The following is a 23,026-nucleotide window of genomic DNA, read 5'->3' on the forward strand; positions in this document are numbered from 1 at the left end:
TGCAATTAAAAAATGGCTCCTATCAGACATGTTCATGGATCAAGCAGCAGATCTCATAATAAAAGAAGTCAATACTTCAAGCATGGAGATCTAGTTCTGGTGAAGACTGCCGGCTACCCCGCATGGCCAGCTGTGGTTTGTTCTTTTCATATACCATGTCTACTAATTTTCATCTTAGCTGTAGGAGCATGACCAAGTCTATTGTCCCAAAGCACAGATGTATCTTTACAAAATTGAGGCTTTATTGCTCTGCATGTTAAATTGTTGCAGACTTTTACACCATCAGACTTTATATAATACAGTCCATTGCAAAAGTTTCACTTCCTGAACTGCGTTTGTGACATAATATTTGAAAATGCACTTATTAGGATTGAAGATGATATGACAATCATTATTTTTAGCAACCTTGTATATAGATAGTAAGTTATGATTAAAATTTGGAACATACAAGGTTCCCAACAACTTCAATCCATTTTTAAGTTGAAAATCACCAATAAGATGACCAAATTATCTCTGGTAGTTAGTTTAATAATGTGCTGGTGCCATATTAATATATGTCAACAAATTTAAAGACGCTGATATGTAATTTATAGCTCCAGAATTCACCATCGGCTCATTTGAAGAACACTTGACACTATAGCACAATATCATAGCGGAAACCATGTCTGATAATGGAGCATCCATTTCCTCCATCCATCTGTGATATGTAGATTACCTGGAAACAACTTCGAGACCTTCTCAAACTTTTTTAAAGTCAACATAACACTACTATCACTACTACTGCAATCATCAATACTATCAGATTCAACATCATTCTGTGCATTATAACTCTATGCAACATTGTCCATTCGTCCACCTTTATTTTGATTCCATTTCTCTGAAATTCTTGACTCACTTCCTTTATGACTCATAGATTTATTCCTTATATGATTATTATGCCACTCTGGATAATAAATTCAGTATTGAGGGAATTGTTGCTCGTGACACATTCAGCGGTATAATGGAGATAATGTCAGAGTCAAAAGATTGTATACATGGGGCAAACATCCTGCATCTGATTGTGCTAATAATGGGATTGCCCATGAGGTTTGTAATATTATATTTTTGCACCGACATTTAAATATTTTGTTAAATATTTATTTCTTGATTGACCATAAACAATGTTAAAGCTCATATGTTTTGAATATCCTATCATCTTTAAGAATAAAACTGAATTTTGTGATTTAATAAAAGTGTTAATGTGGAAACTTAATTAATATCAATATTTCGGTATGTGTCTATATTAATTTGATTAAATATATAGGGTTACTTCCTTTAATCACAAGTGCATGTAGTTGGATTAATTTTTAATTTTATATAGTAGGTAAATTTGTAATTACCTACTTTGATGATAAATATTGTTGTGTGCAGGTTACTAAACTTATAATAGAGAAGTTGGATAAAGAGCAGAATATGCACCGTAGAGTAAAAAATTTCTTTCCTGTGGATTCCATTTTGAAGCATTCACATAGGCAGAAAGGTAAAACGCACAGATTTCTGGTTTTAATTATTTGTTAGGAATAGTCTACGTCATGAATCAGGATTTATCAAGGCGTCAGGATTTGACAGAGAAATCAGGATATGATTAATTGTTAGGATATGATTATTCGTTTGAAAGCTTCATTATCATCCATTGACAATCTATTCAATCATCCGTTGATGTCTACATATGAATATCCGTTAAAGCTATAGCATATCTCCGTTGATCAGGTTATTCGTTGAAAATGACTTGGATGACAAGTCCGAACTGCGAGATAAATTAAAAGGTGTTGATTTATAGAATTATAGTTGATATATATAGAAAGTGGTAGAATTACACTATAACATATCTTCATAAAGATAAATATAAACTGTGATTTGATTCATCTGTTCTTACTTTACGTTCATAATACATCGATTTGTTTAGTAATTATATTCAACCCCCCTTAAATAATTACTTTACTGGGCGACAAGTGGTATCAGAGCGGTAAAATTAACTGTTAATTTGAAAAAGGTCAAGATGTCTGGAAGTAAGTATGAAAGCATGAAAATTTTCATCCTGAAGAAAGCTGATTACTCTACATGGAGAGTAAAGATGTTGATGTTCCTAGAAGCTATTAATGATACATATGTTGATATCATCAAAACATGACCTCCATACCCTGTGGAAACTGTGGCTATGACCGCAAATGTTCCTAAACACTATGCCAGAAAAGAAAGATCAAAGTGGTCAGATCACTAGCAGACGGTACAAAACAGCCGTGGATTAGTGGGATTCTTTATCGGCCTCAAAAATTTTTTCATGAACATATTTAACTTCTATGCCTATCATAAATAGTCATTTCGGTTTCCTACTTATGACTCCATGCATTTATTTATTAGGCTGAGAAAGATGCAGGTAATTTGAAATAGTAAATTTATATACAATTTGAAGACAATCCAATAATCTCGATACGACAGGAAGAAAATGTTGGGATTAATCAGTTTATCAGTTCTTAGGATATTATAATGTACAATATAAATTTTTGCTTAGTATTCTGCATGGGCGTCATAGCTCAAGTCAAGCGTTGGAATGCAGGACCTGGAACTAGTCGGTACTGATCTAAACAGATACTTGTTATATATAGGCTCATGGAAATTTTAACATTATAGCTAATGTATGTTACATAGGTAGATCTGTTTAATTATGTAAAAGATGAAGGAGCTTGGATATATCATATGCAGATGTGTACTATGTAGCTGGGCCTGGTGAACAAGCCTTGGCATACTTATATGCTTTAAGAAAGAGCTAGTACTCTGCAGTTTGCCTATAAACATGTGTGGTTATTACAATTCTAAAAGCTCTGTTAAAGTTAATCTCATCTGAGAGTTATGGAACTTATAACACTCTAACACAGCTTGCAGCCAGATTAGATCTAAACTGGTTAAAACTGTGTTATTTTAAAATAAGGATATGATAACTACTATTGAGCTATTTGAAAGAATAATTTAGTAGATTAGTTAAATTATAATGTAAATATGCCATTCAGGATATTCCTAAGAAACAAATAGTCTGCATTACGTGTTGCACGATATATATACTTTTCTATTTTGGCTGTGAAATAACTTCATCATCCTACAAAACACGTCAACTCGAACAACTACTGCATCAGAGAGGGCTCCCTTTATATAAATTGTTCCACGCTGAGCAGAGTCCTAGAAACATTTTGTGATAGGATTAAGATGGAGCTCGTTTCAGTTTCGTCGTCTTAGGTAGTGGAACCAGATGCCTTAAAGAGGCAATAGAGTCCTCTGGTCTGATTCTGACAAGGCACTCGTTTTCCTCTCTAGAACATCTTTGTTTACTATTTCCAGGCTATGTACATCAGGAAAAATATATACTTATTATCACGAATACCAAAAAAATAAATTCATATACCTTGCACTCGTCTGATTATCTTTGAGTGATAATTTTCGTCTTATTTGATATGACTGAGTGATTTCTAGTAATTTCGTTTAGAGCTCAACAGATATTTGAAGGTTCAAGAAAGGCTCCTTGAAAGAACAAACCCCTGACCTCATGAAACAAGAAAGATTATGTTGAAGGATACAACCATTACACCAACATAATTTTTTGCACAATTTTGTAAAATCATTAACTACATCTCTTTAGCATGAGCATTTAAACCCATTTAATAAATTATACATATATCAGTTTAACACCGACTAACCCTATTAACAAATAAAATTATATTCACATCTATAATAATTGTAGTATATGAGAGTCATATTTATTAATATTTATCTTTTTCTTAAAATAAAAATGTGTATATTATAGAAACAACATGAATATGTATAATGATTAAAATTTATTTATACAAAAAATTATTTTTGAGGGTGCGAATATTGGAAAATTTACAATAATTGTTAACCAAGGAAAAAAATTCGTGGTACAGACAAGATACGCTTGGACCAGAAAAACCCGTGCTCAAAATAACATATATTTTTCGAGTACGGTGGATAAAAAAAATCAAATGGATTCAAGTAGAGTTTTCAGTAACATATCAATCAGCTAGACCCATACTATGAGTTGTTTCATTCCATAAAGAAACCCGAACGCCCAAGAAATCGGTTGGACAAGCGGATTCACATCTCTTACAACCAACACAATATTCTGTTTTGGAGCAGAAATAATTTATTTAGTTTTATATCCCGTCTCAGGGTATCATTTGTAATACGTCAGTGGGGCAGGTTCGGACACATTGAGTGCACCCGATACATGTATCATAAGTCTTTACTAAATGTGACATTTGATATATTTATTTTTGGATGTAATAAAGTTTCGATATAGTAAACTTATAAATGAAGGGTATATTTAGATACTAGATGAATCAATGAGTTATCAGAACTTCAATTAACTCCTATATAAAATGAATAAATTGTGATGGAAGATAGCTATTCTTCTCTATAAAAGGATGGATATAAGTTCACAACTTAACACCGACTAACCCTATGAACAAATAAAATTATATTCACATCAATAATCATTGAAGTAGATGGGAGTCATATTTATTAATATTTTTTTTTCTTAAAATAAAAATATGTATATTAGATAAACAACAAGAATATGTATAATGATTGAAATTCATTTATACAAAAAATTATTTATGTGAACCACGTTTTTTGAGCCACTAATTTACATCCTAATAACAAAAAAATTATACAAATTATGAAAATTTTAACACAAATACAAAAATTTATGATCTTAAGATAAAAAAATCAAAATATGTGTGATATCTTGGACTTAAATGTGAATTTCTCATAAAACATCAACCTGTGATTATTATATCTTTCATCCTCTTCATAATCACAATGCTCTGAAAATAATTTAACATGATCAAAGACTATCATAGATAAATGAGAAATAGTCGGAGTGAGGACTAATTGAACAAATTTGAACTTGTTAAAGATGAAAGAAGGGTGATCAACAGAAAGATAAGTATACTTATACGACATGATCAATGAACGAGTTGATTTGAAATAAGTTATAGGAATAATATGAAGCAGGAATATGGATAAAAGTGATAATAGGTTTATTATCAATGTCGTGACCAAGATTTAAAGTAAGTAAACGTGTGTGGTTTAGACTCGTTCTCTATTTTCATTACAGATTATAAGATATTGTTATCCCAACTACACGAATTCAATTGCAAAAACAACACTGATATTGTTGTCTCTAACTTGGAAAATATGATTAATGTCATTAATACGATATTTAGAAATTTAAAGAATTAGATTACAATAAAAAATATTTATTGTTTTAGAAATTCAAATGTGTTTGGAGTCGAGAGGAACTACTATCAACTACTAAAATTTAAACTAATCGATATGTGAAGATTATTGTAAAAAAAGAACCGATTATCATAACATGAAATATAAATGCAACCCGTGCTTTGTACGCGCTATCATGTTTGGAGTTTATTGAGGGTTTGTCGAGCCAAGCCACACTGCATCTTTTGAAAAAGATGCAGTTGTTAAAATGGATTGAACACATTCTTAGCTCCATCCTCCCAAAAGGATTAAGCTATTGGAATGAGTTCCCATCCATAAACAGAGTATAGGGGGATGAGGACAAACTAAGCCTAAAAGTCTTACCCTTAAACTATTATTTGAAGCAGCAGTAGTAAAACCCTTGGGTACACAAGGTGCACACACTACATGAAGCATGATCTTTGATCTTAAACAAGGGCCTTCTTAAACTCAGTTTCATGTTACCTCATCAAATGTGAAGTCGCAACCAAAACTCAATCATTTCAAACTAAAGGTCATCTATGTTTTTCTCACATCTTAATTGTTGATTTTTCATTATTAATTTTCATGAAGAAGCCAAAACTCTAATACTGCTGATCATCATTTATAGAATATGTTGAATCATTAATTATCTTTTGAAATTATAATGAGTATATCTGTGCACAAAAAATATTATCAATCTTCAGAAAATTAAATCTTGTAATTTTCTCACTAGCAATTTTCTTTCTTATCTCAATGGATATTTTTCATTCAACTGATAAATGCTAGTCCTTCAATAGCTAAAGTTCGATGATAGCCATTGAAACTTCTAATTGTTTCATCAATGGTTATCCCGTAGTCATCGATGTAGCTCTATTAGATCAAATAATTACATTAATACCTTTTAGGATTGAGGGAAGAGAGTGACTATCTCTGAGAGTGAAAAGTTGTCTTGAAGGCATACAAAAGGAAAGTGAATGAGAGAGGCAAGCCAATTTTTTTTGGATTTGCAAGTGAGACTGAGAGTACAACCTTAGTAGGTAATAGCGAGGGTGTGAGTTGTTTTAACTAGTGGGAGCCCCCGATGCAAGAATAGAGAGATCATGGGAGAAATGATGCACATCACTGATGCCACCATAATGCTCAAACTTCATGAACTATATTAAACCCTTGATGCTAACAAAATAGGAGTCGAATTCCTATAACTAACGGGGAGAGTTATTGACTAAGAGGGAGTAGGAACAAGCTCACAATTTGATAACAGAGAAGAAACAAAATGAAGAAGCTTGCTAAGATGTTCAGAACAAAATATCAACAGACTTGTTCCTGGAAGAATCCACCAAAGGGGTTACTGTAAACTCAAGGATGAAGGTAAAATGACAGGAGTCTTCAGTTGAGGTATAAAATTGAACAATGCTGACAATAAAATCTGGAAATCTAAGCAGTTCAAACTCAACACCATCATAAGAGATTGGTCAGAACTAAGACATGACTAAACAAGTCATATCAAGTGGGAAAATTTAAGTCTCAATCAGCTATATCGAGGACCAAGAATCTCACAGTAGCATCTCTTGCCTTTTTGTCTAAATTTTCTTGCTTATTTCTTCAAGAAGCTTATCAAGAGTAAATTATGTTGTCTTGAATATCTATATGTCTAAAATGTGTCTTGTTATTATTAAGGCTGTAAATTTATGGATGTTATTATATCAGTCATAGATTGGGGAAGATTATTAGGAATTAAACTTGAATCCTGATGATAAGCAAAACATATAACATAATTATGTTAAGTCAAATTATAGTCTCCAATGACTAGCCGTTGAAAAGGTAGCTCATCAACTGATTGATGAGGTTTTTGTAATATTTTCTATGAGATTTTTGTTATAGTTAGTGAGGTTATTGTTCATTTTAAATTCATGAGATGACATATAATTCTAATATAAATAAAGTGAGTCTTCATCTGCTAAGTGAAGTTCCAACATCAATGGTTAATGACATGAAGCCATCAACGGCAAAATTAATCAGTCTTCACCGCTAAAAAGATTCAAATACCTGGTGATAGTCACTTGACAATGGTCATATCTTGAGTATGACATAACACACAGGTTGATTGGAATCTCAGCAATGAAAATGGAAGTCAAAATAAACTTTGCATGTGATCTTAGATTCTAAAGAAGAAGAAATAATCTATTTTCACGCATTGGCAAATTGGAGGGATATTCAAAGCAATATATCTAGATTAATTCGAGCCTCATTATCAAGCATCATAGGAAAGAATGCATTAGCAATTTTACTGGACCTAGAAGACTGTGCTATGTATTTTCTAGTAAAGATTGTAACTTGGTAATATATAAATCAAGTAGTAGTAGCAGTATCCCTTAAGAAATAGTTTAGAAGTGTTTATTAGTCGGAAGATTTTTCTTGAGAGAAACACTGAAAACGCAGCTGTGAATTGCATTTGTAATTTACACAAATTATTTCTTTAATATATATATATATATCTCAGTTGGAAAGCTAAAAAATAAATTACCTGAAAATTTTAATTTGGGTGCTATTATAAAGCAAAAATTATCTGTTTAAAATCATCAAAAAAATTGATTTGTGTTCACCCCTTCTACAAATCAACATTATTGATTGTAAGAGAATAACACGAGCCATGCATGGACTTTACTTACATACATAAATATCCAAACAATAATCTTATTTATAAAAAAAAAATTTTTTAGTAATTTAAGCCACACGGACTTTAGTTGCATACATACATATACACATATAAGGAGGTTATCAAATCAGAAATCAAAATAAAATTAGGGGCTCAAACCCCCTTTAATAAAATAATGGAGTGAACAAATCTTTAGTATAATTTAAGAAACACATTTCATTAGGGCTGAACATTCGGGCGATTCGGTCCAAAACCGGACTGAACCGAATAAAATGAAAAATTGAATTATCATATTTTCTTGGACCGAAGGACCGTAATTGTATTATGCACCAGACCGAACTGAATTGTCCGGTTTTGGACAAACCGGTCGAATTTTTTGAAAAAAATAAAATTATATTAAAATTTTAAACCAAAAATTGTAAAATCTAAAATATAATTAAATTAAGGTGATATGTAGAGTTTTAAGAGTGTATAAATGTAATTATAATTTTAAATTTATTATTTAAATTTTTAAGATATATGTAAAAGATATAATATAAAATTATAGTATTTATGATTTGGTCTATCCGGTCTATTCGGCCCGGACCGAAATATTTTTTACAAGAATCAGATTGAACCGAATTTATTTCGGTCTATTCGTTCCGGACTGAATAGACCAAATTTTCTAGAAAATCGGGACCAGACCGAACGGAATTAGCACGGTTCGGTTTTTCGATTTCGGTACATTTGATCTCTCTAAAACACATCATATAATCTTTAGTTTTGTTTCTTATATTCTGAACTATATAACTTTTTTGTTTCTTATATTCTGCACTATATAACTTAACTAACTTATAACAAAATATTAATGTATAAAGAATAATGTACCGTTAAGATGACTAACAAAGAGACTTAACTACCCTAACATGTTGCACTCACTGTTGTTGTATTGTAAGTTACCGATGTTGCACCTGCAGCTGTTGCACTGCTCTATTACTCCCTCTCATATTGGCGGTGATCAGAAAAAATAGAGAGAGGTACTAGGCAAAACACCAATTTTTTGTGCATATGGTAAGAATATTGAGTATCTATGAGTTGCTTTATAAAAATGTCTGCAACTTAGGCATATGAGGGAATATGTTGTGTAATAATGTCACCAACAACTACTTTGTCAAGAACAAAATGACAATATATTTCCAAATCTTTCGTGCAGTCATATAAAACTGGTCTAGCAGCTATAGCCAATACCGCCTGATTTTCGTGTTTTTAATACTGTTGGAGACAAGTATTGAGTCTCTTGTCAGGAAACAAAGAATGTAACCGAGTTACCTGGCAACAGACATTGCACAATATTTGACGTCAGTACTGGACCAAGCAACCACATACTATTTCTTTGTCTTCCAGGAAATAGGTGAAGATTCTAGCATGCTGTAATAGCCTGATGTTGACTTAAGATAAAAGGCATAAGATGCCCAATTAATGTCATAATACATTGTTAACTGGGATGCAGATGTTATAGCTAGAAGAATACCTTGGCATGGTTTACTAGACAAAGATATAAGTTATTTTTTGGTTGCCTACATATGCTCAGAGGTAGGAGATTGCATGTATTGTATCAAAATGTGAACAAGATACATAATGTAAGGACCAATAACCGTGATATGTATGAGTTTAACCAATAATCGTTTATGTGGTTGTTGATCAGTCAAATGCATACCTTTATCCGGGCTCAATTTGACTTTTTATTGTATTTAAAATTTTATTGGCTTTATTGCTACCATGTGATACTCTTTGAGGAGATCCATGACATACTTCTTTTGCGAGAGGAAAAAACTGCTAGCAGATCTGTAAACCTCCATGCCAAGAAAATAATTGATGTTATCAAGATCTTTCATATGAAAATTATAAGCCAACACGTGTTTGAATTTAGCAATATTCCGCTCAGAATCACCAAGTAATCAACAAATCATCGAATAATACAGAGTCGTACCCTTTGACCCCTAGAGTATTAAATATCGCTCCCTTTAGCCATTTTCGTGATTAAAACGAGATATCAGACTAAATCGGAGGGTAAAATAGTCTTTATTGTAAAAAAGGGCTAAAAGGAACGATATTTGAAACTATAGGGGCAAGAAGGAACCGTATGGAGGATATACTAGCTTTGATAGAGAAGATTCATTAAGTGAAAAGAGCTGAGTGTCAAACCTTAAAATTAATTTTAATGATAGATATTTGATGCATTAGTGTCAAACGTCTCTGTCATCTAGTGTCCAAAATATATATTAATTGAATAGGTTTGTAGTTTTACCTTCCACCTGGAGAAAAAGATTAAACATAAGTGCTTCTGATAACAAAATATAGATGTCCGTATCTGCTCACAAACCAAAACTGCAAACATCGAATGTTTGCTTTATGCTCAGCTGCCAAACCCATCAGCCCTCTTACAGTAGCCTATCTTATCCGTCTACTGCATTGCTCAATGAGCATCTGCAGAAGTAGGACAAATTTGCATAATTTGAGACACTCTGAGTTGCTTTAAGTAAGCATAAAACTTTAACAAAATGTCATGACCTGCAAGAAATTAAACATGTGTATTTCCAACATAACAAGCGACGGATACAAGGTTGAAACGGCTGTACTTGATCTTTTCACGGGAATCTCCTCATTTACGTCCTACGTCAGATGGTTTTCTAATTGCAAACTGCTATTTTATTATTATTTCTTCAGTTAACTAGCAGTGAAAAACTAGATATGAAATAACAAAGATACTTTGCTTTTGTCAGACAGCAAAGGACAAATTACTACACACCAATTTCACTTAAAACGGAGGAAGAACAAACTAGCAGTGAACAACCCTATAAGATATGTTTGATTGGTCACAGTTTATGAGGAGCTGCTATATTAATGTATGTTGTTACCCGCAGGATTGAGGAGAAGCCTCACAGGCTGTCCAGATTGATCTTATATAATAAGGGTACAGTCTTTAGTCCGTCATGTTCGATCATTGTATAGAGGTTTAGATATGCTTTGTACGAGCTATTTTGTACACTTCACAGTGTGATATATGTATTATGTTCGCTCATTTGTGATATATGTATTCTCGTCTCTCACTTCACAGAGAGAACTTGCGATCATTGTCATTAGGCAGTGTTTCTTGACACATGATAGTATTCAAACGATATAACAAAAAGACAACAATGGTATCTGCTGTCATCATATGGGAACCTACTACTCTCGAAAGGAATCTCAGCTGAAGTGCTGACGAAAAAACTACAGGTTGCATGCACAAAACATGCACGTCACATTATGTTTAATTAACCACAAGCCAGTACTGGTGGTATAAGAAGTACAGATTGAGGTGTTTGGGTAATGGGCACTCAACAGAAATGGAACCTTATGTCTTATTAACATTCTCTTTATTTTTCTTGATTTCTGTACAATATCTTCTTGGTTTATATGCTAGAACAAAGCTTTCACCTGGGCCAATCGGCCTCCCGTTCTTGGGTAACTTTTATGTTATTGGTCCTCTACATTCAATCTACAACACAAAACTTGCAGCATCCATAAAGTCTCCACATGCTCATTCCACAAATAGTCATTGGAAAGAATACACACTACGCCATAGATGGGCAAATAAGACACTTTTCTAATGTAATGCCTGTTTTGCGTTACATTAGACAGACTTTTTTGACCTATTGTAACACTAACGAAATAGCGTTACTTTACATGTAAAGTTACTGTTACGTTAGAGGGCTTGTGTTGCAGAAGAAAGCTAGTGTTACAATAGTGCTGACATGACGTAACGCTTTGCTTTATCACTATAATAATATTTAATTTATTTATTATTTTTTTGGGCCCCACTAGTGTACACGTCAGCAAAAGTGGGTCCCACCTGTGGGCCCCACTAAAACTTGTTCAAGAAAGTGGGTCCCACACTAATAGGTGGACCCCACATGTAGGCCCACACTTCCACGTGGCACTGCCACGTGTGCACCGCCACGTCATTAAATAATTAAATATTTAATTATTTAATAAATAATTAATTAAAAAATTAAATAAATAATAATTAAATAAATAAATAATAGAGTAGTGGGCCACACATGTGGGCTCCCCTTGTGGGCCCCACATGTGTGCTCCCCTTGTGGGCCCCACATGTGGGCCCCATATTAAACAATTATTTAATTATTTAATAAATAATTATTTAAATAATTAAATTAATCATAATTAAATAAATAAATAATGAAGATGTGGGCTCCACTTGTGGGCCCCACATGTAGGCCCCACATTATCCAATTATTTGATTATTTAATAAATAATTATTTAAATAAATAAATAATAATTAAATAAATAAATAATGGAGAAGTGTGCCCCACATGTGGGCTCCCCTTGTGGGCCCCACATGTGGGCTCCCCTTGTGGGCCCCACATGTGGGCCCCATATTAAACAATTATTTAATTATTTAATAAATAATTATTTAAATAATTAAATTAATCATAATTAAATAAATAAATAATAAAGATGTGGGCTCCACTTGTGGGCCCCACATGTAGGCCCCACATTATCCAATTATTTGATCATTTAATAAATAATTATTTAAATAAATAAATAATAATTAAATAAATAAATAATGGAGAAGTGTGCCCCACATGTGGGCTCCCCTTGTGGGCCCCACATGTGGGTTCCATTTGTGGGCCCTACATGTGGGCCCCATATTAAACAATTATTTAATTATTTAATAAATAATTATTTAAAAAATTAAATAAATAATAATTAAATAAAGAAATAATAAAGAAGTGGGCTCCACTTGTGGGCCCCACATGTAGGCCCCACATTATCCAATTATTTAATTATTTAATAAATAATTATTTAAATAATTAAATAAATAATAATTAAATAAATAAATAATGGAGAAGTGGGCCCCACTTGTGGGCTCCACATGTGGGCCCCATATGTGGGCCCCACATTATCCAATTATTTAATTATTTAATAAATAATTATTTAAATAATTAAATAAATAAATAATAGAGAAGTGGGCCCAACATGTGGGCTCAACTTGTGGGCCTTACATGTGGGCCCCACGTTATCCAATTATTTAATTATTTTATAAATAATTATTTAAATAATTAAATAAATAAATAATGGAGAAGTGGGCCCACATGGGGGCTCCACATGTGGGCCCCACATGTGGGCCCCACTTGTGGGCCCCACATGTGGGCCCCACATTATCCAATTATTTAATTATTTAATAAATAATTATTTAAATAATTCAATAAATAATGGAGAAGTGGGCCGACATGTGGGCTCCACTTGTGGGCCCCACATCTGGGGCTCCACTTGTGGGCCCCACATTATCCAATTATTTAACAAATAATTATTTAAATAATTAAATAAATAAATAATGGAGAAGTGGGCCCCACATGTGGGCCCCACATATGGACCCCACATGTGGGCCCCACATTATACAATTATTTGATTATTTAATAAATAATTATTTAAATAATTAAATAAATAAATAATAGAATAGTGGGCCACACATGTGGGCTCCCCTTGTGGGCCCCACATGTGGGCTCCCCTTGTGGGCCCCACATGTGGGCCCCATATTAAACAATTATTTAATTATTTAATAAATAATTATTTAAATAATTAAATTAATCATAATTAAATAAATAAATAATAAAGATGTGGGCTCCACTTGTGGGCCCCACATGTAGGCCCCACCTTATCCAATTATTTGATTATTTAATAAATAATTATTTAAATAAATAAATAATAATTAAATAAATAAATAATGGAGAAGTGTGCCCCACATGTGGGCTCCCCTTGTGGGCCCCACATGTGGGCTCCACTTGTGTGCCCCCATGTGGGCCCCACATTATCAAATTATTTAAATATTTAATAAATAATGAATTAAATAATTAATTAAATAATTAATTAATTAATAAATCAAAAAAAATAATTTCTGGATCATGGTCGGAACGTAATAGGGTTCATATGTAAGGATAGGATTCATTTAACGGTTCGACCCACATATCCGTCGTTCGATTTTTTTAATCGGTTTTCTCGACGATCCAACCGTACGAATGTTATTAAACTATCTTCCTAACATTGGGAAAAAATAATCAAAAAATATAATGCCCGGATCATGGTCGGATCGTAATAGGGTTCATATGTCAGGATAGGATTCATTTAACGGTTCGACCCACATATTCGTCGTTCGATTTTTTTAATCGGTTTTCTCGACGATCCAACCGTACGGATGTTATTAAACCGCCTTCCTAACATTGGGAAAAAATAATCAAAAAATATAACGCCCGGATCATGGTCGGAACGTAATAGGGTTCATATGTCAGGATAGGATTCATTTAACGGTTCGACCCACATATCCCTCGTTCGATTTTTTTAATCGGTTTTCTCGACGATCCAACCGTACAGATGTTATTAAACTGCCTTCCTAACATTGGGAAAAAATAATCAAAAAATATAATGCCCGGATCATGGTCGGATCGTAATAGGGTTCAAATTAGGATTCATTTAACGGTTCGACCCACATATTCGTCGTTTGATTTTTTTAATCGGTTTTCTCGACGATCCAACCGTACGGATGTTATTAAACCGCCTTCCTAACATTGGGAAAAAATAATCAAAAAATATAACGCCCGGATCATGGTCGGAACGTAATAGGGTTCATATGTCAGGATAGGATTCATTTAACGGTTCGACCCACATATCCGTCGTTCGATTTTTTTAATCGGTTTTCTCGACGATCCAACCGTACAGATGTTATTAAACTGCCTTCCTAACATTGGGAAAAAATAATCAAAAAATATAATGCCCGGATCATGGTCGGATCGTAATAGGGTTCAGATTATGATTCATTTAACGGTTCGACCCACATATCCATCGTTCGATTTTTTTAATCGGTTTTCTCGACGATCCAACCGTACGGATGTTATTAAACCGCCTTCCTAACATTGGGAAAAAATAATCAAAAAATATAATGCCCGGATAATGGTCGGATCGTAATAGGGTTCATATGTCAGGATATGATTCATTTAACGGTTAGACCCACATATCCGTCGTTCGATTTTTTTAATCGGTTTTCTCGACGATCCAACCGTACAGATGTTATTAAACTGCCTTCCTAACATTGGAAAAAAATAATCAAAAAATATAATGCCCAGATCATGGTTGGATCGGGACATTAAAATATCGATTTTTCTAAAATTTAAGAGAAAATGAAAAAAATTAAAAAATGAAATAAAATGAAAACGTACAAAAGGTGCAGTGAAAATATGGGCGGCTAAATTTCCCCCCAAAAACATCACTCTCTTTCAGAAACATCACTCTCTCTCAGAAACATCACTCTCTCTCGACCTCGCTCACTCACCTCAGCCTCCCACCTCGCTCACTCACTCACCTCTCACCAACACTCCCTAACTCTCACCCATCTCACTCTCCCTAACTCTCACCCATCTCACTCTCCCTAACTCTTACCTCAGCCGCACCTCACCTCAGCCGCACGCTCACCTCAGCCTCACCTCAGTCGCTCTCATTTCGGTGGATTCAACAGCAATTAGGTGGTTCTCAGCAACATTTCGGTGGTTCGGGTTCTCTGCAACGGAGTTAGGGCATGCAATTAGGGTTTCGGAATTTTAGGGTTTCGGTTGGAGCTAGCAATTAGGGTTCAGAGCTGCTTTGTGGTTTCGATTTTGGACCAAGGTAACCTCTAATTGAACTTTATTTTTGATTTTATGTATTTATCCCTGCTTATTTAATATGTTTAATATGTGTTTGTGTTTAATATGTGTAATATGTGTAATACGTTTAGAGTTTGTGTTTAATATGAATGTAATATGTGTTTGTGGTCATCTCCCCCCTCTCTCTGTCTCTCTCTCTGTCTCTCTCTCTCTCTCTCTCTCTCCGTCTCTCTCTCTCTCTCTTTGAGTTTTATTGTTTTAGATTCTTGTAATTATGGTTATTGCATTTCTTGATGTGATTACGTGCCGAGATGAATTGATGAAATTATGTTGCTTATTCGCTGTTTTTTGTTATTTAATGTCCAAATGCAAGGCTTAACTCTGTTTGCCATTTGGTTACTGTGTCTTGTTTTTATCGTCTCTTAGCAGTACTAGGCCTTCCTTAGTTCCTTGTACAATTAAATAAATATATATTATTCGAATATTTAAGACATTAATCTAATCTCAAACTGATTTTATGTGCTATACAAGTCTTTGACTATTGATCTTTTACATTCTAACATTTATTCCCTGTGTGCTATTCAAAAGTTACAGTTGTAAATTGAAGTAAAAATTTTAATAAAAATCAAAGCATGGATAAAAATGGGGAATGAGATGTAGGAAATTATTAGTTTATCTAGTATCACTGTAGTATAGTGCACATAGAGGATTACACGGGCTTTTTTAGGTACACTTATAATCTTTTAACTTCGCAGGCTATATTATACAGTGTACTTATGGAAGATGATTATAGTAGCTGGATAGGATTTCCAAAATCTAGTAAAGAATATGTACGAGGGATAAAGGCATTTATGGAAAATTCATTTCCAATTCATGCTAAAGGAGAAGAAATGAAGTGCCCCTGCAAAGTATGTGTCAACCGTTATTGGCACACTCAAACAGTTATCTATGATCATCTCATATGTAGTGGCCCTTCTCCATTACATATGAAATGGATTTGCGAGGTATCACATACCAAAATAGACGGTAGTACTGACTTGATGGATTCGGGGACGGGGATTGATTTCGAAGATAATTTAGGTGAAATGTTCAATTGTACGGGTAAAAAGTTTCGAGATTTAGAAAATGACTATGAAAGTCTAACAAATGCAGAGGCTAGAAAGTTTTATGGCCATGTTAGGGAGGGTAAACAACCACTATACCCCGGATCAACTAAATTCTCTCGGTTAAGTTTCCTGATCAAACTTTATCATTTAAAGTGTGCTCATGGAATTTCCGAGTCTGCCTTTGGGGAATTGCTGGAGTTAATAAGAGACGCCTTTCCGGATGCCCAAATACCTTTGTCTTTGAATGCTGCAAAAAATATGATCAAGGATTTAGGCTTACATTATGAAAAAATACATGCATGCCGAAATAATTGCATGTTGTACTGGGGCGAAAATAAAGACAAAGAAAAATGCGACAATTGTGGTGTTTCTAGGTGGGTGTTACCGGAAAAAAAAGGCAATGATGCTAGTGATCCGGGGCAGGTTGTACACAAAGTGCCAGCTAATGTGATGAGGTACTTCCCTCTAAAGCCGAGATTGCAGAGGCTATACATGTGCAAGGAATATTCGAAACTAATGAAATGGCACGATATGGGACGTCAACAGGATGGAAAAGTAAGACATCCGGCTGATACAAAGGCTTGGAAGACGATAGATGCTGATTATCCTGATTTTTCATTAGAAAATCGGAATGTTAGTTTAGGAGTAGCCTCAGATGGATTCAACCCCTATCGTTCAATGAACCTAAGTCACAGTACCTGGCCAATTGTATTGGTCAATTACAACCTCCCACCTTGGCTATGCATGAAACAAGAAAATCTAATTCTTTCGACACTAATATCTGGTCCAGATTCACCAAAGAATAGTATTGATGTGTTCATGCAACCTTTAATTGCCGAGTTAAAAGAATTATGGGAGGTCGGCGTTAATACTTATGATGCCTTGGCTGATGAAGATTTTAATTTACGTGCTAGAGTGCTATGGACTATTAGCGATTTCCCGGGATATGCTATGTTGTCCGGCTGGAGCACAAAAGGCAAACTAGGGTGTCATGTCTGCCATTATGAAACTTCATCACTTTATTTGAAGCATAGCAAGAAAATGTGCTATATGAACCACCGAAAGTTTCTTCCTTCTACACACAAGTGGAGAATGGATACTAAAAGGTTTAATGGCGTAATTGAAATGGGGCAGTGTCCTTCAGTTTTAACGGGAACTGACATTGAGGAGTTGTTGTCTGGGTATGTAAACCAATTCGGCCTGCAGAATAAAAAGGCAAAGAGTAAAACTGAGGGCCCTTTTAAAAAGAAGTCAATTTTTTTTGATTTACCTTATTGAAAGCATAATCCACTTCGACATAACCTTGACGCCATGCACATAGAAAAAAATGTTTGCGATTACATATTGGGCACTTTACTCAATATAAGTGGCAAGACAAAAGATCATGTTGCCGCTCGTAAAGATTTACAAGAAATGGGAATTAGAAAACCCCTCCATCCTGTTCTATCAGAAGATGGAGCACACCATGAAATACGAGCAGCAATCTTTGACTTGTCGAACAAAGAGAAGGAGATCTTTTGTTCAGTGTTGGAAAACACTAAACTGCCGTACGGTTGTGCCTCCAACATAGGGCGATATGTGCACACAAAGGAGAGGAAAGTAGTGGGGTATAAGAGCCATGATGCTCATTTCATACTGCACTACTTGTTGCAGTTTGCCATCAAAAAAACTACAAAGGCTGAGGTTGCTGTACCTTTGATGAAATTGAGTGCCTGCCTTAGAGCTCTATGGAGCAAGGTTATCGATTTGGAGGAGCTTGAGAAGTTGGAAACTGAAATCGTCGAGGTACTTTGCCAATTTGAGATGATTTTTCCATCAGCTTTCTTCGACATAATGGTGCACTTGCTTGTTCATCTAACTAGAGAAGTTAGACTTGGGGGACCTCAGCACCTTCGAAACATGTTCCCCTTAAAATCCGCGAGCAATTCAGAATCACGTGGGTCTGTATCTGCTTATTTAGCAATGCGGGAACGTCAAAAGCAGGGCATTCTTCCGCCAACAACCGAGAATGTGCACGCTTCTAATTCGGAAAATGTTGTTGAGGAAGAAACTGAAGCAGGTACTTTTACTTTCTAAATATAACTACGCATGAATTATGCACACTAATTATTTATTGATGGAGAGGCAGTAAGAATTTAATTAATTATTAAATTCGCAGTCACCTTTTTTTGTGTGTGCATGTACTATGAAGTACCAAAGCCCAAAAAATGGAGAGGAAGGACAAAACTGCTAACTGTTCACGCAAGGACACGTGATGAAAGACCGGTGATTTTTTTGAACAAACAAAATGTACCTGTTTCAAGAGACGGAAAAGTTACGAGAGAGCTGAGTAATTTTCTCGAAACAGTTGCAAAGGACAATGTCTCTCTTACTTATGTCAACTGGCGCCTGATTCCTGAATAATTGAAGAAGAAAATGTGGGACTATAATCGGGTAAATTCTATTACCTAAACCTCAGTTTCATTTATTTTTCAATTAACCCCTTCATTTTATTGATCTTGAGTTTATTATATATTAGGACCATTATATTATTCCGAATGAAGCTCAGTCCTGGGTTTATGAGACAATTAATAGATGCTGGAGGACTTACAAGTCTCGGATGAAGGCAAAGCATTACACACATCATGCCACTGATGATGAAAGGCTTGAACATAGGCCCAAGGAGATTCCGCTCGAGGATTTTAAATTGCTGATAAAGTATTGGGGAGATGAGTCGGTGAAGGTGCCTTCGTGCTTCTTTTTAATATGATTTTAATGATTTTAAAGATTCTCAAACTGGATTGTGCAATTTTTTTTAATAGGAATTAGCACATGATAACAAAGTAATCCGCGCTTCGGTAACTGACCCACACAATCAGGGTGCCAACAGTAGTGCAGAAGTTGGAGAGAAGTTGGTATGATTCCTAAATTAACTAGTACATTTATGAATATTTCCCCTTTTATTTTGATATTATAATTACGGCCCCATGGTTAAGTTAAATTGGATTAAATTTTGATTATAGGATAAATTTATAATTTAATTAGATGTGGACATGTTCTTAAATCCAATTTTAAAATGGGACATGTTAGAACCCCCCCCCCCTTTTTTAAATAATGTATCTGTCCTTGTCGATATCATCATTATAACTAGCAATTATTTAGTTGTCTGATTAGTTATGATATTCAGATTATTACAAACCAATCTGCATTTATATAACTTTAAATAATTCACTGTGAACAACCCGAAAAAACTAATAAAATAGAGCTCGCAGACACAATAATTTAGTTGTTCATGTCAAGTGCCATCAAACATTTTTGTGCTTTAATTCTTCAGAAATCAGATGCATGTCTATTTTTTGCTGGTATTTGCTTGAATTTAGATATTCAATTTCAGAACTGCATTAATATTGCCTTCATTGACTTCCCGTACACACTTGGATTGTGTCTACTAAATAGTAATGACTACCTAGTTGTTTGTTCATAAATCCTTTGATTGAATGTTAGTGCTTAGGCATTTTTTAAATAGTTGATGTACAATTTTTCTTAAGTAAATCAATAGTTATGTGGTAACTTTGAGCTAGATAACCTTGTCTTTTTCTTTTGTGCTCTATAATAGAAAAAGACTGATCCTAATCTCGCCTCGCCATCACAAGCTGAAATTTATTTGGAATCTCATGAACAAGATGGCCGAACATACAAGACTACGGCTGCTCCGCAAAAAAGAAACGTAAGGACTTTACTTTTTTTATGGAGGTTAAATGCTGCACGGTAGTTTAATTTGTCTATTTCTTTAAAATTAAGAGATAAAAAATGCTTTGCCAAGTATGTTTTGTTGGTTTAATTTATTTGGTAAAACAAATAACATAAGAGACTTAGCGGAAATAAAAGGCTGTTAAGTATTAGTATAGGCCACCTTAATGCAAACCTTGTTAGTAGTTGTGTAGTTGTGTAGCACAATTCTATGGTAAAATTGATTAATATTTAACAACATTTTTTTTATAGAGAAAGAACAAGAAAGCGATGGAATCAGATTCGGCTCCTGCAGACACTTATTTGGAAGATTTGACTGCAAAGATCAGGGGAGAACTTGAGGCTGAACTGGAAGAAAAGGTTTCCAAGAAAGTGCAGGATAACTTGTCAGTTATTCTCAAAAAGATCGCAGCAGCTAATCCAGGCTTGAATCTGGACATTGGAGAAGTTGATGCTAATATTTCAAGCGAGGATGATGAAAATGGTACACCAATGACTATCGGGACTGCTGGGACTTCCAAGACTGCCCGGACTTCTTCTTAGATATTTCTCTTTACAAGCATTAGCTTGAGTTAATAGTATGGACAGTTATGTTATTTAGACTTTTGAATTATTGGTTTATAACTTTTGGTACTCACTGTAATTGGTGGTGGATGGTGTTTATTTGGTTTGGTTGGAGTTGGAATTTGGGGATTGTTTGGTGTTCTTGTTAGTATGATTTTGGTGGAGTGATGTAGTGAATCGTACTATAATTTTGGCGAAGTGGTTATTATGTTGGCGGAGTTGGTGTTCTGAATGCTGTAAGACTAGTTTGTTGGGGAAATATGTTTTGGTATAGTTGAATTGTTATTTTATTAATGGCAGTAATGTGTTTATCAAAACTACATTTCAAAATGTTATCTATTAGTGTTACAATAGCTATATTTATCACTGTTACAAAATCTAAATTTGTGTTTCTTTTGCCAAAATACAGTGTTACATTAGATTTGTTTACTGTTACGTCAGTAATAAAAGTGGGCCCACATGTGGGTCTCACATGGCAGTGGGTACCACTGATTAGCCAATCTATGTGGCAGTCCACGTGGCAGTCCATGTGGCATTGCTCGCCACGTGTCAGTGGGTCCCTCTATATGACGTGGCTGCCTACGTGGCAATCCAGTCAGGTGGGTCCCACATGATTTTTTCAAATGCTAAGGTAACACTGAATTACCGTTACGTTTGATTTATCTAGTGTTACCCTATCTCCCTAAGGTAATGTTTTTATTTGAGTTACGGTTGATAATCAAAACATTACATTAGTTAGCAATGGCAACATTTGCGGATGAAATGGTTATTTGGCGTTACAATAGGCCTATTGCAACATAAAACGGGCCTAACGTGACGTAAAATGAGTGTCTTATTAGCCCATCTATGGCGTAGTGACATGAGCTGCTTCACTTGGCTCGATGCACAACTACCGAGAAGTGTAATATATGTTAGGTTTGGGAGTCAGGTGGCCATCACAATAAACCAAAAGACGGAGTTGTGGATCAACAACTGATTAGTAGGGAACAATTTTAGTAAAAGCCAATTTTTCATACCTTTTAACCCTTATAGTATTAGGTATCGTTCCTTTTAGCCTTTTTTACAATAAAGACTGTTTTACCCTCTGATTTAGTCCGATATGTTGTTTTAATCACGAAAAGGGTTAAAGGGAACGATATTTAATATTCTAGGGGTCAAAGGGTACGACTTTATACTTTTGGGGCTTGCAGGTATATTGACCCATACTTTAACGGCCAAAAGGTCATTAAGCCATTTAAGAAAGAAACCTGACCTTGAGAATGCACGTATAATAAAGAATGCTAGCTTTAATGTGGTGAATCATTACATCGAACAACTTACATAAAAATTCGATTATGGAACCCACAATTTTTCAAAGAAATTGTCATATTTTAGTCTAGATGGAATAAAATATTTCATAGTAGTGCGGTTGCTGTATTATATATATAATTTATTAGTCCAGAAATTTTGTAGAAGGGAAGAACTATGAAGGTTGTTGTATTATATATATATATTTATTAGTTCAAATTAATTAAATGCTAAAAACACTTGCACTAGATGCAAAGAACTTTGAAAATTTAGTAATTCATCCAAAGAAGATGCAACAAATGATAGACTTGATATGATCATCCTCAACATGTACTCCTTTACATTTTTCAATAACCTGAAAGTAACAAGGTTGCCACATGATTTTTTGATAGTTTATTGATATTCCCATTCTTCGATTAACACCAATATTATCCTTAATATTTTTAACTTTCCCAACTTGATCATGCATATATTATTTTCAACACACTCAATTTCGAATAAAATTATTATCCACTTGGTATTTTTACAATCTCCAATTGTATAAGACAATACTAAAGTTGTCATGTAATGATTTCAAGAATGCTCCATTTTTGTCCATATTCTACTTTCTTTTTCCAATTCAACTTTCTAATTTTTTTAAACAATTCTAGTTTGTCATATCAAGCCACATTAACTTGAAAAATATTCAAATTAGTCATTTATTTAAGATGTAATATTCG

At 34.2% G+C, this 23,026-nt stretch overlaps 1 protein-coding gene across 1 annotated transcript; it reads left to right on the forward strand.

Annotated features, from left to right (window-relative positions):
* Nucleotides 1–16,397: 16,397 nt before the first annotated feature.
* Nucleotides 16,398–18,005, forward strand: LOC141718499 (uncharacterized). The gene has a single exon (XM_074520884.1). It carries the CDS (start codon nt 16,398–16,400, stop codon nt 18,003–18,005), a length of 1,608 nt encoding a protein of 535 aa, XP_074376985.1.
* The last annotated feature ends 5,021 nt before the right edge of the window (nt 18,006–23,026 follow it).

Source organism: Apium graveolens, chromosome 1 (genome assembly GCF_009905375.1).
Source record: "Apium graveolens cultivar Ventura chromosome 1, ASM990537v1, whole genome shotgun sequence".
NCBI lineage: Eukaryota > Viridiplantae > Streptophyta > Magnoliopsida > Apiales > Apiaceae > Apium > Apium graveolens.

Bases quoted from the DNA above. Each gene is read 5' to 3' on its own strand.
- LOC141718499 (XM_074520884.1), top strand. From the start codon at position 16,398: ATGGAAGATGATTATAGTAGCTGGATAGGATTTCCAAAATCTAGTAAA.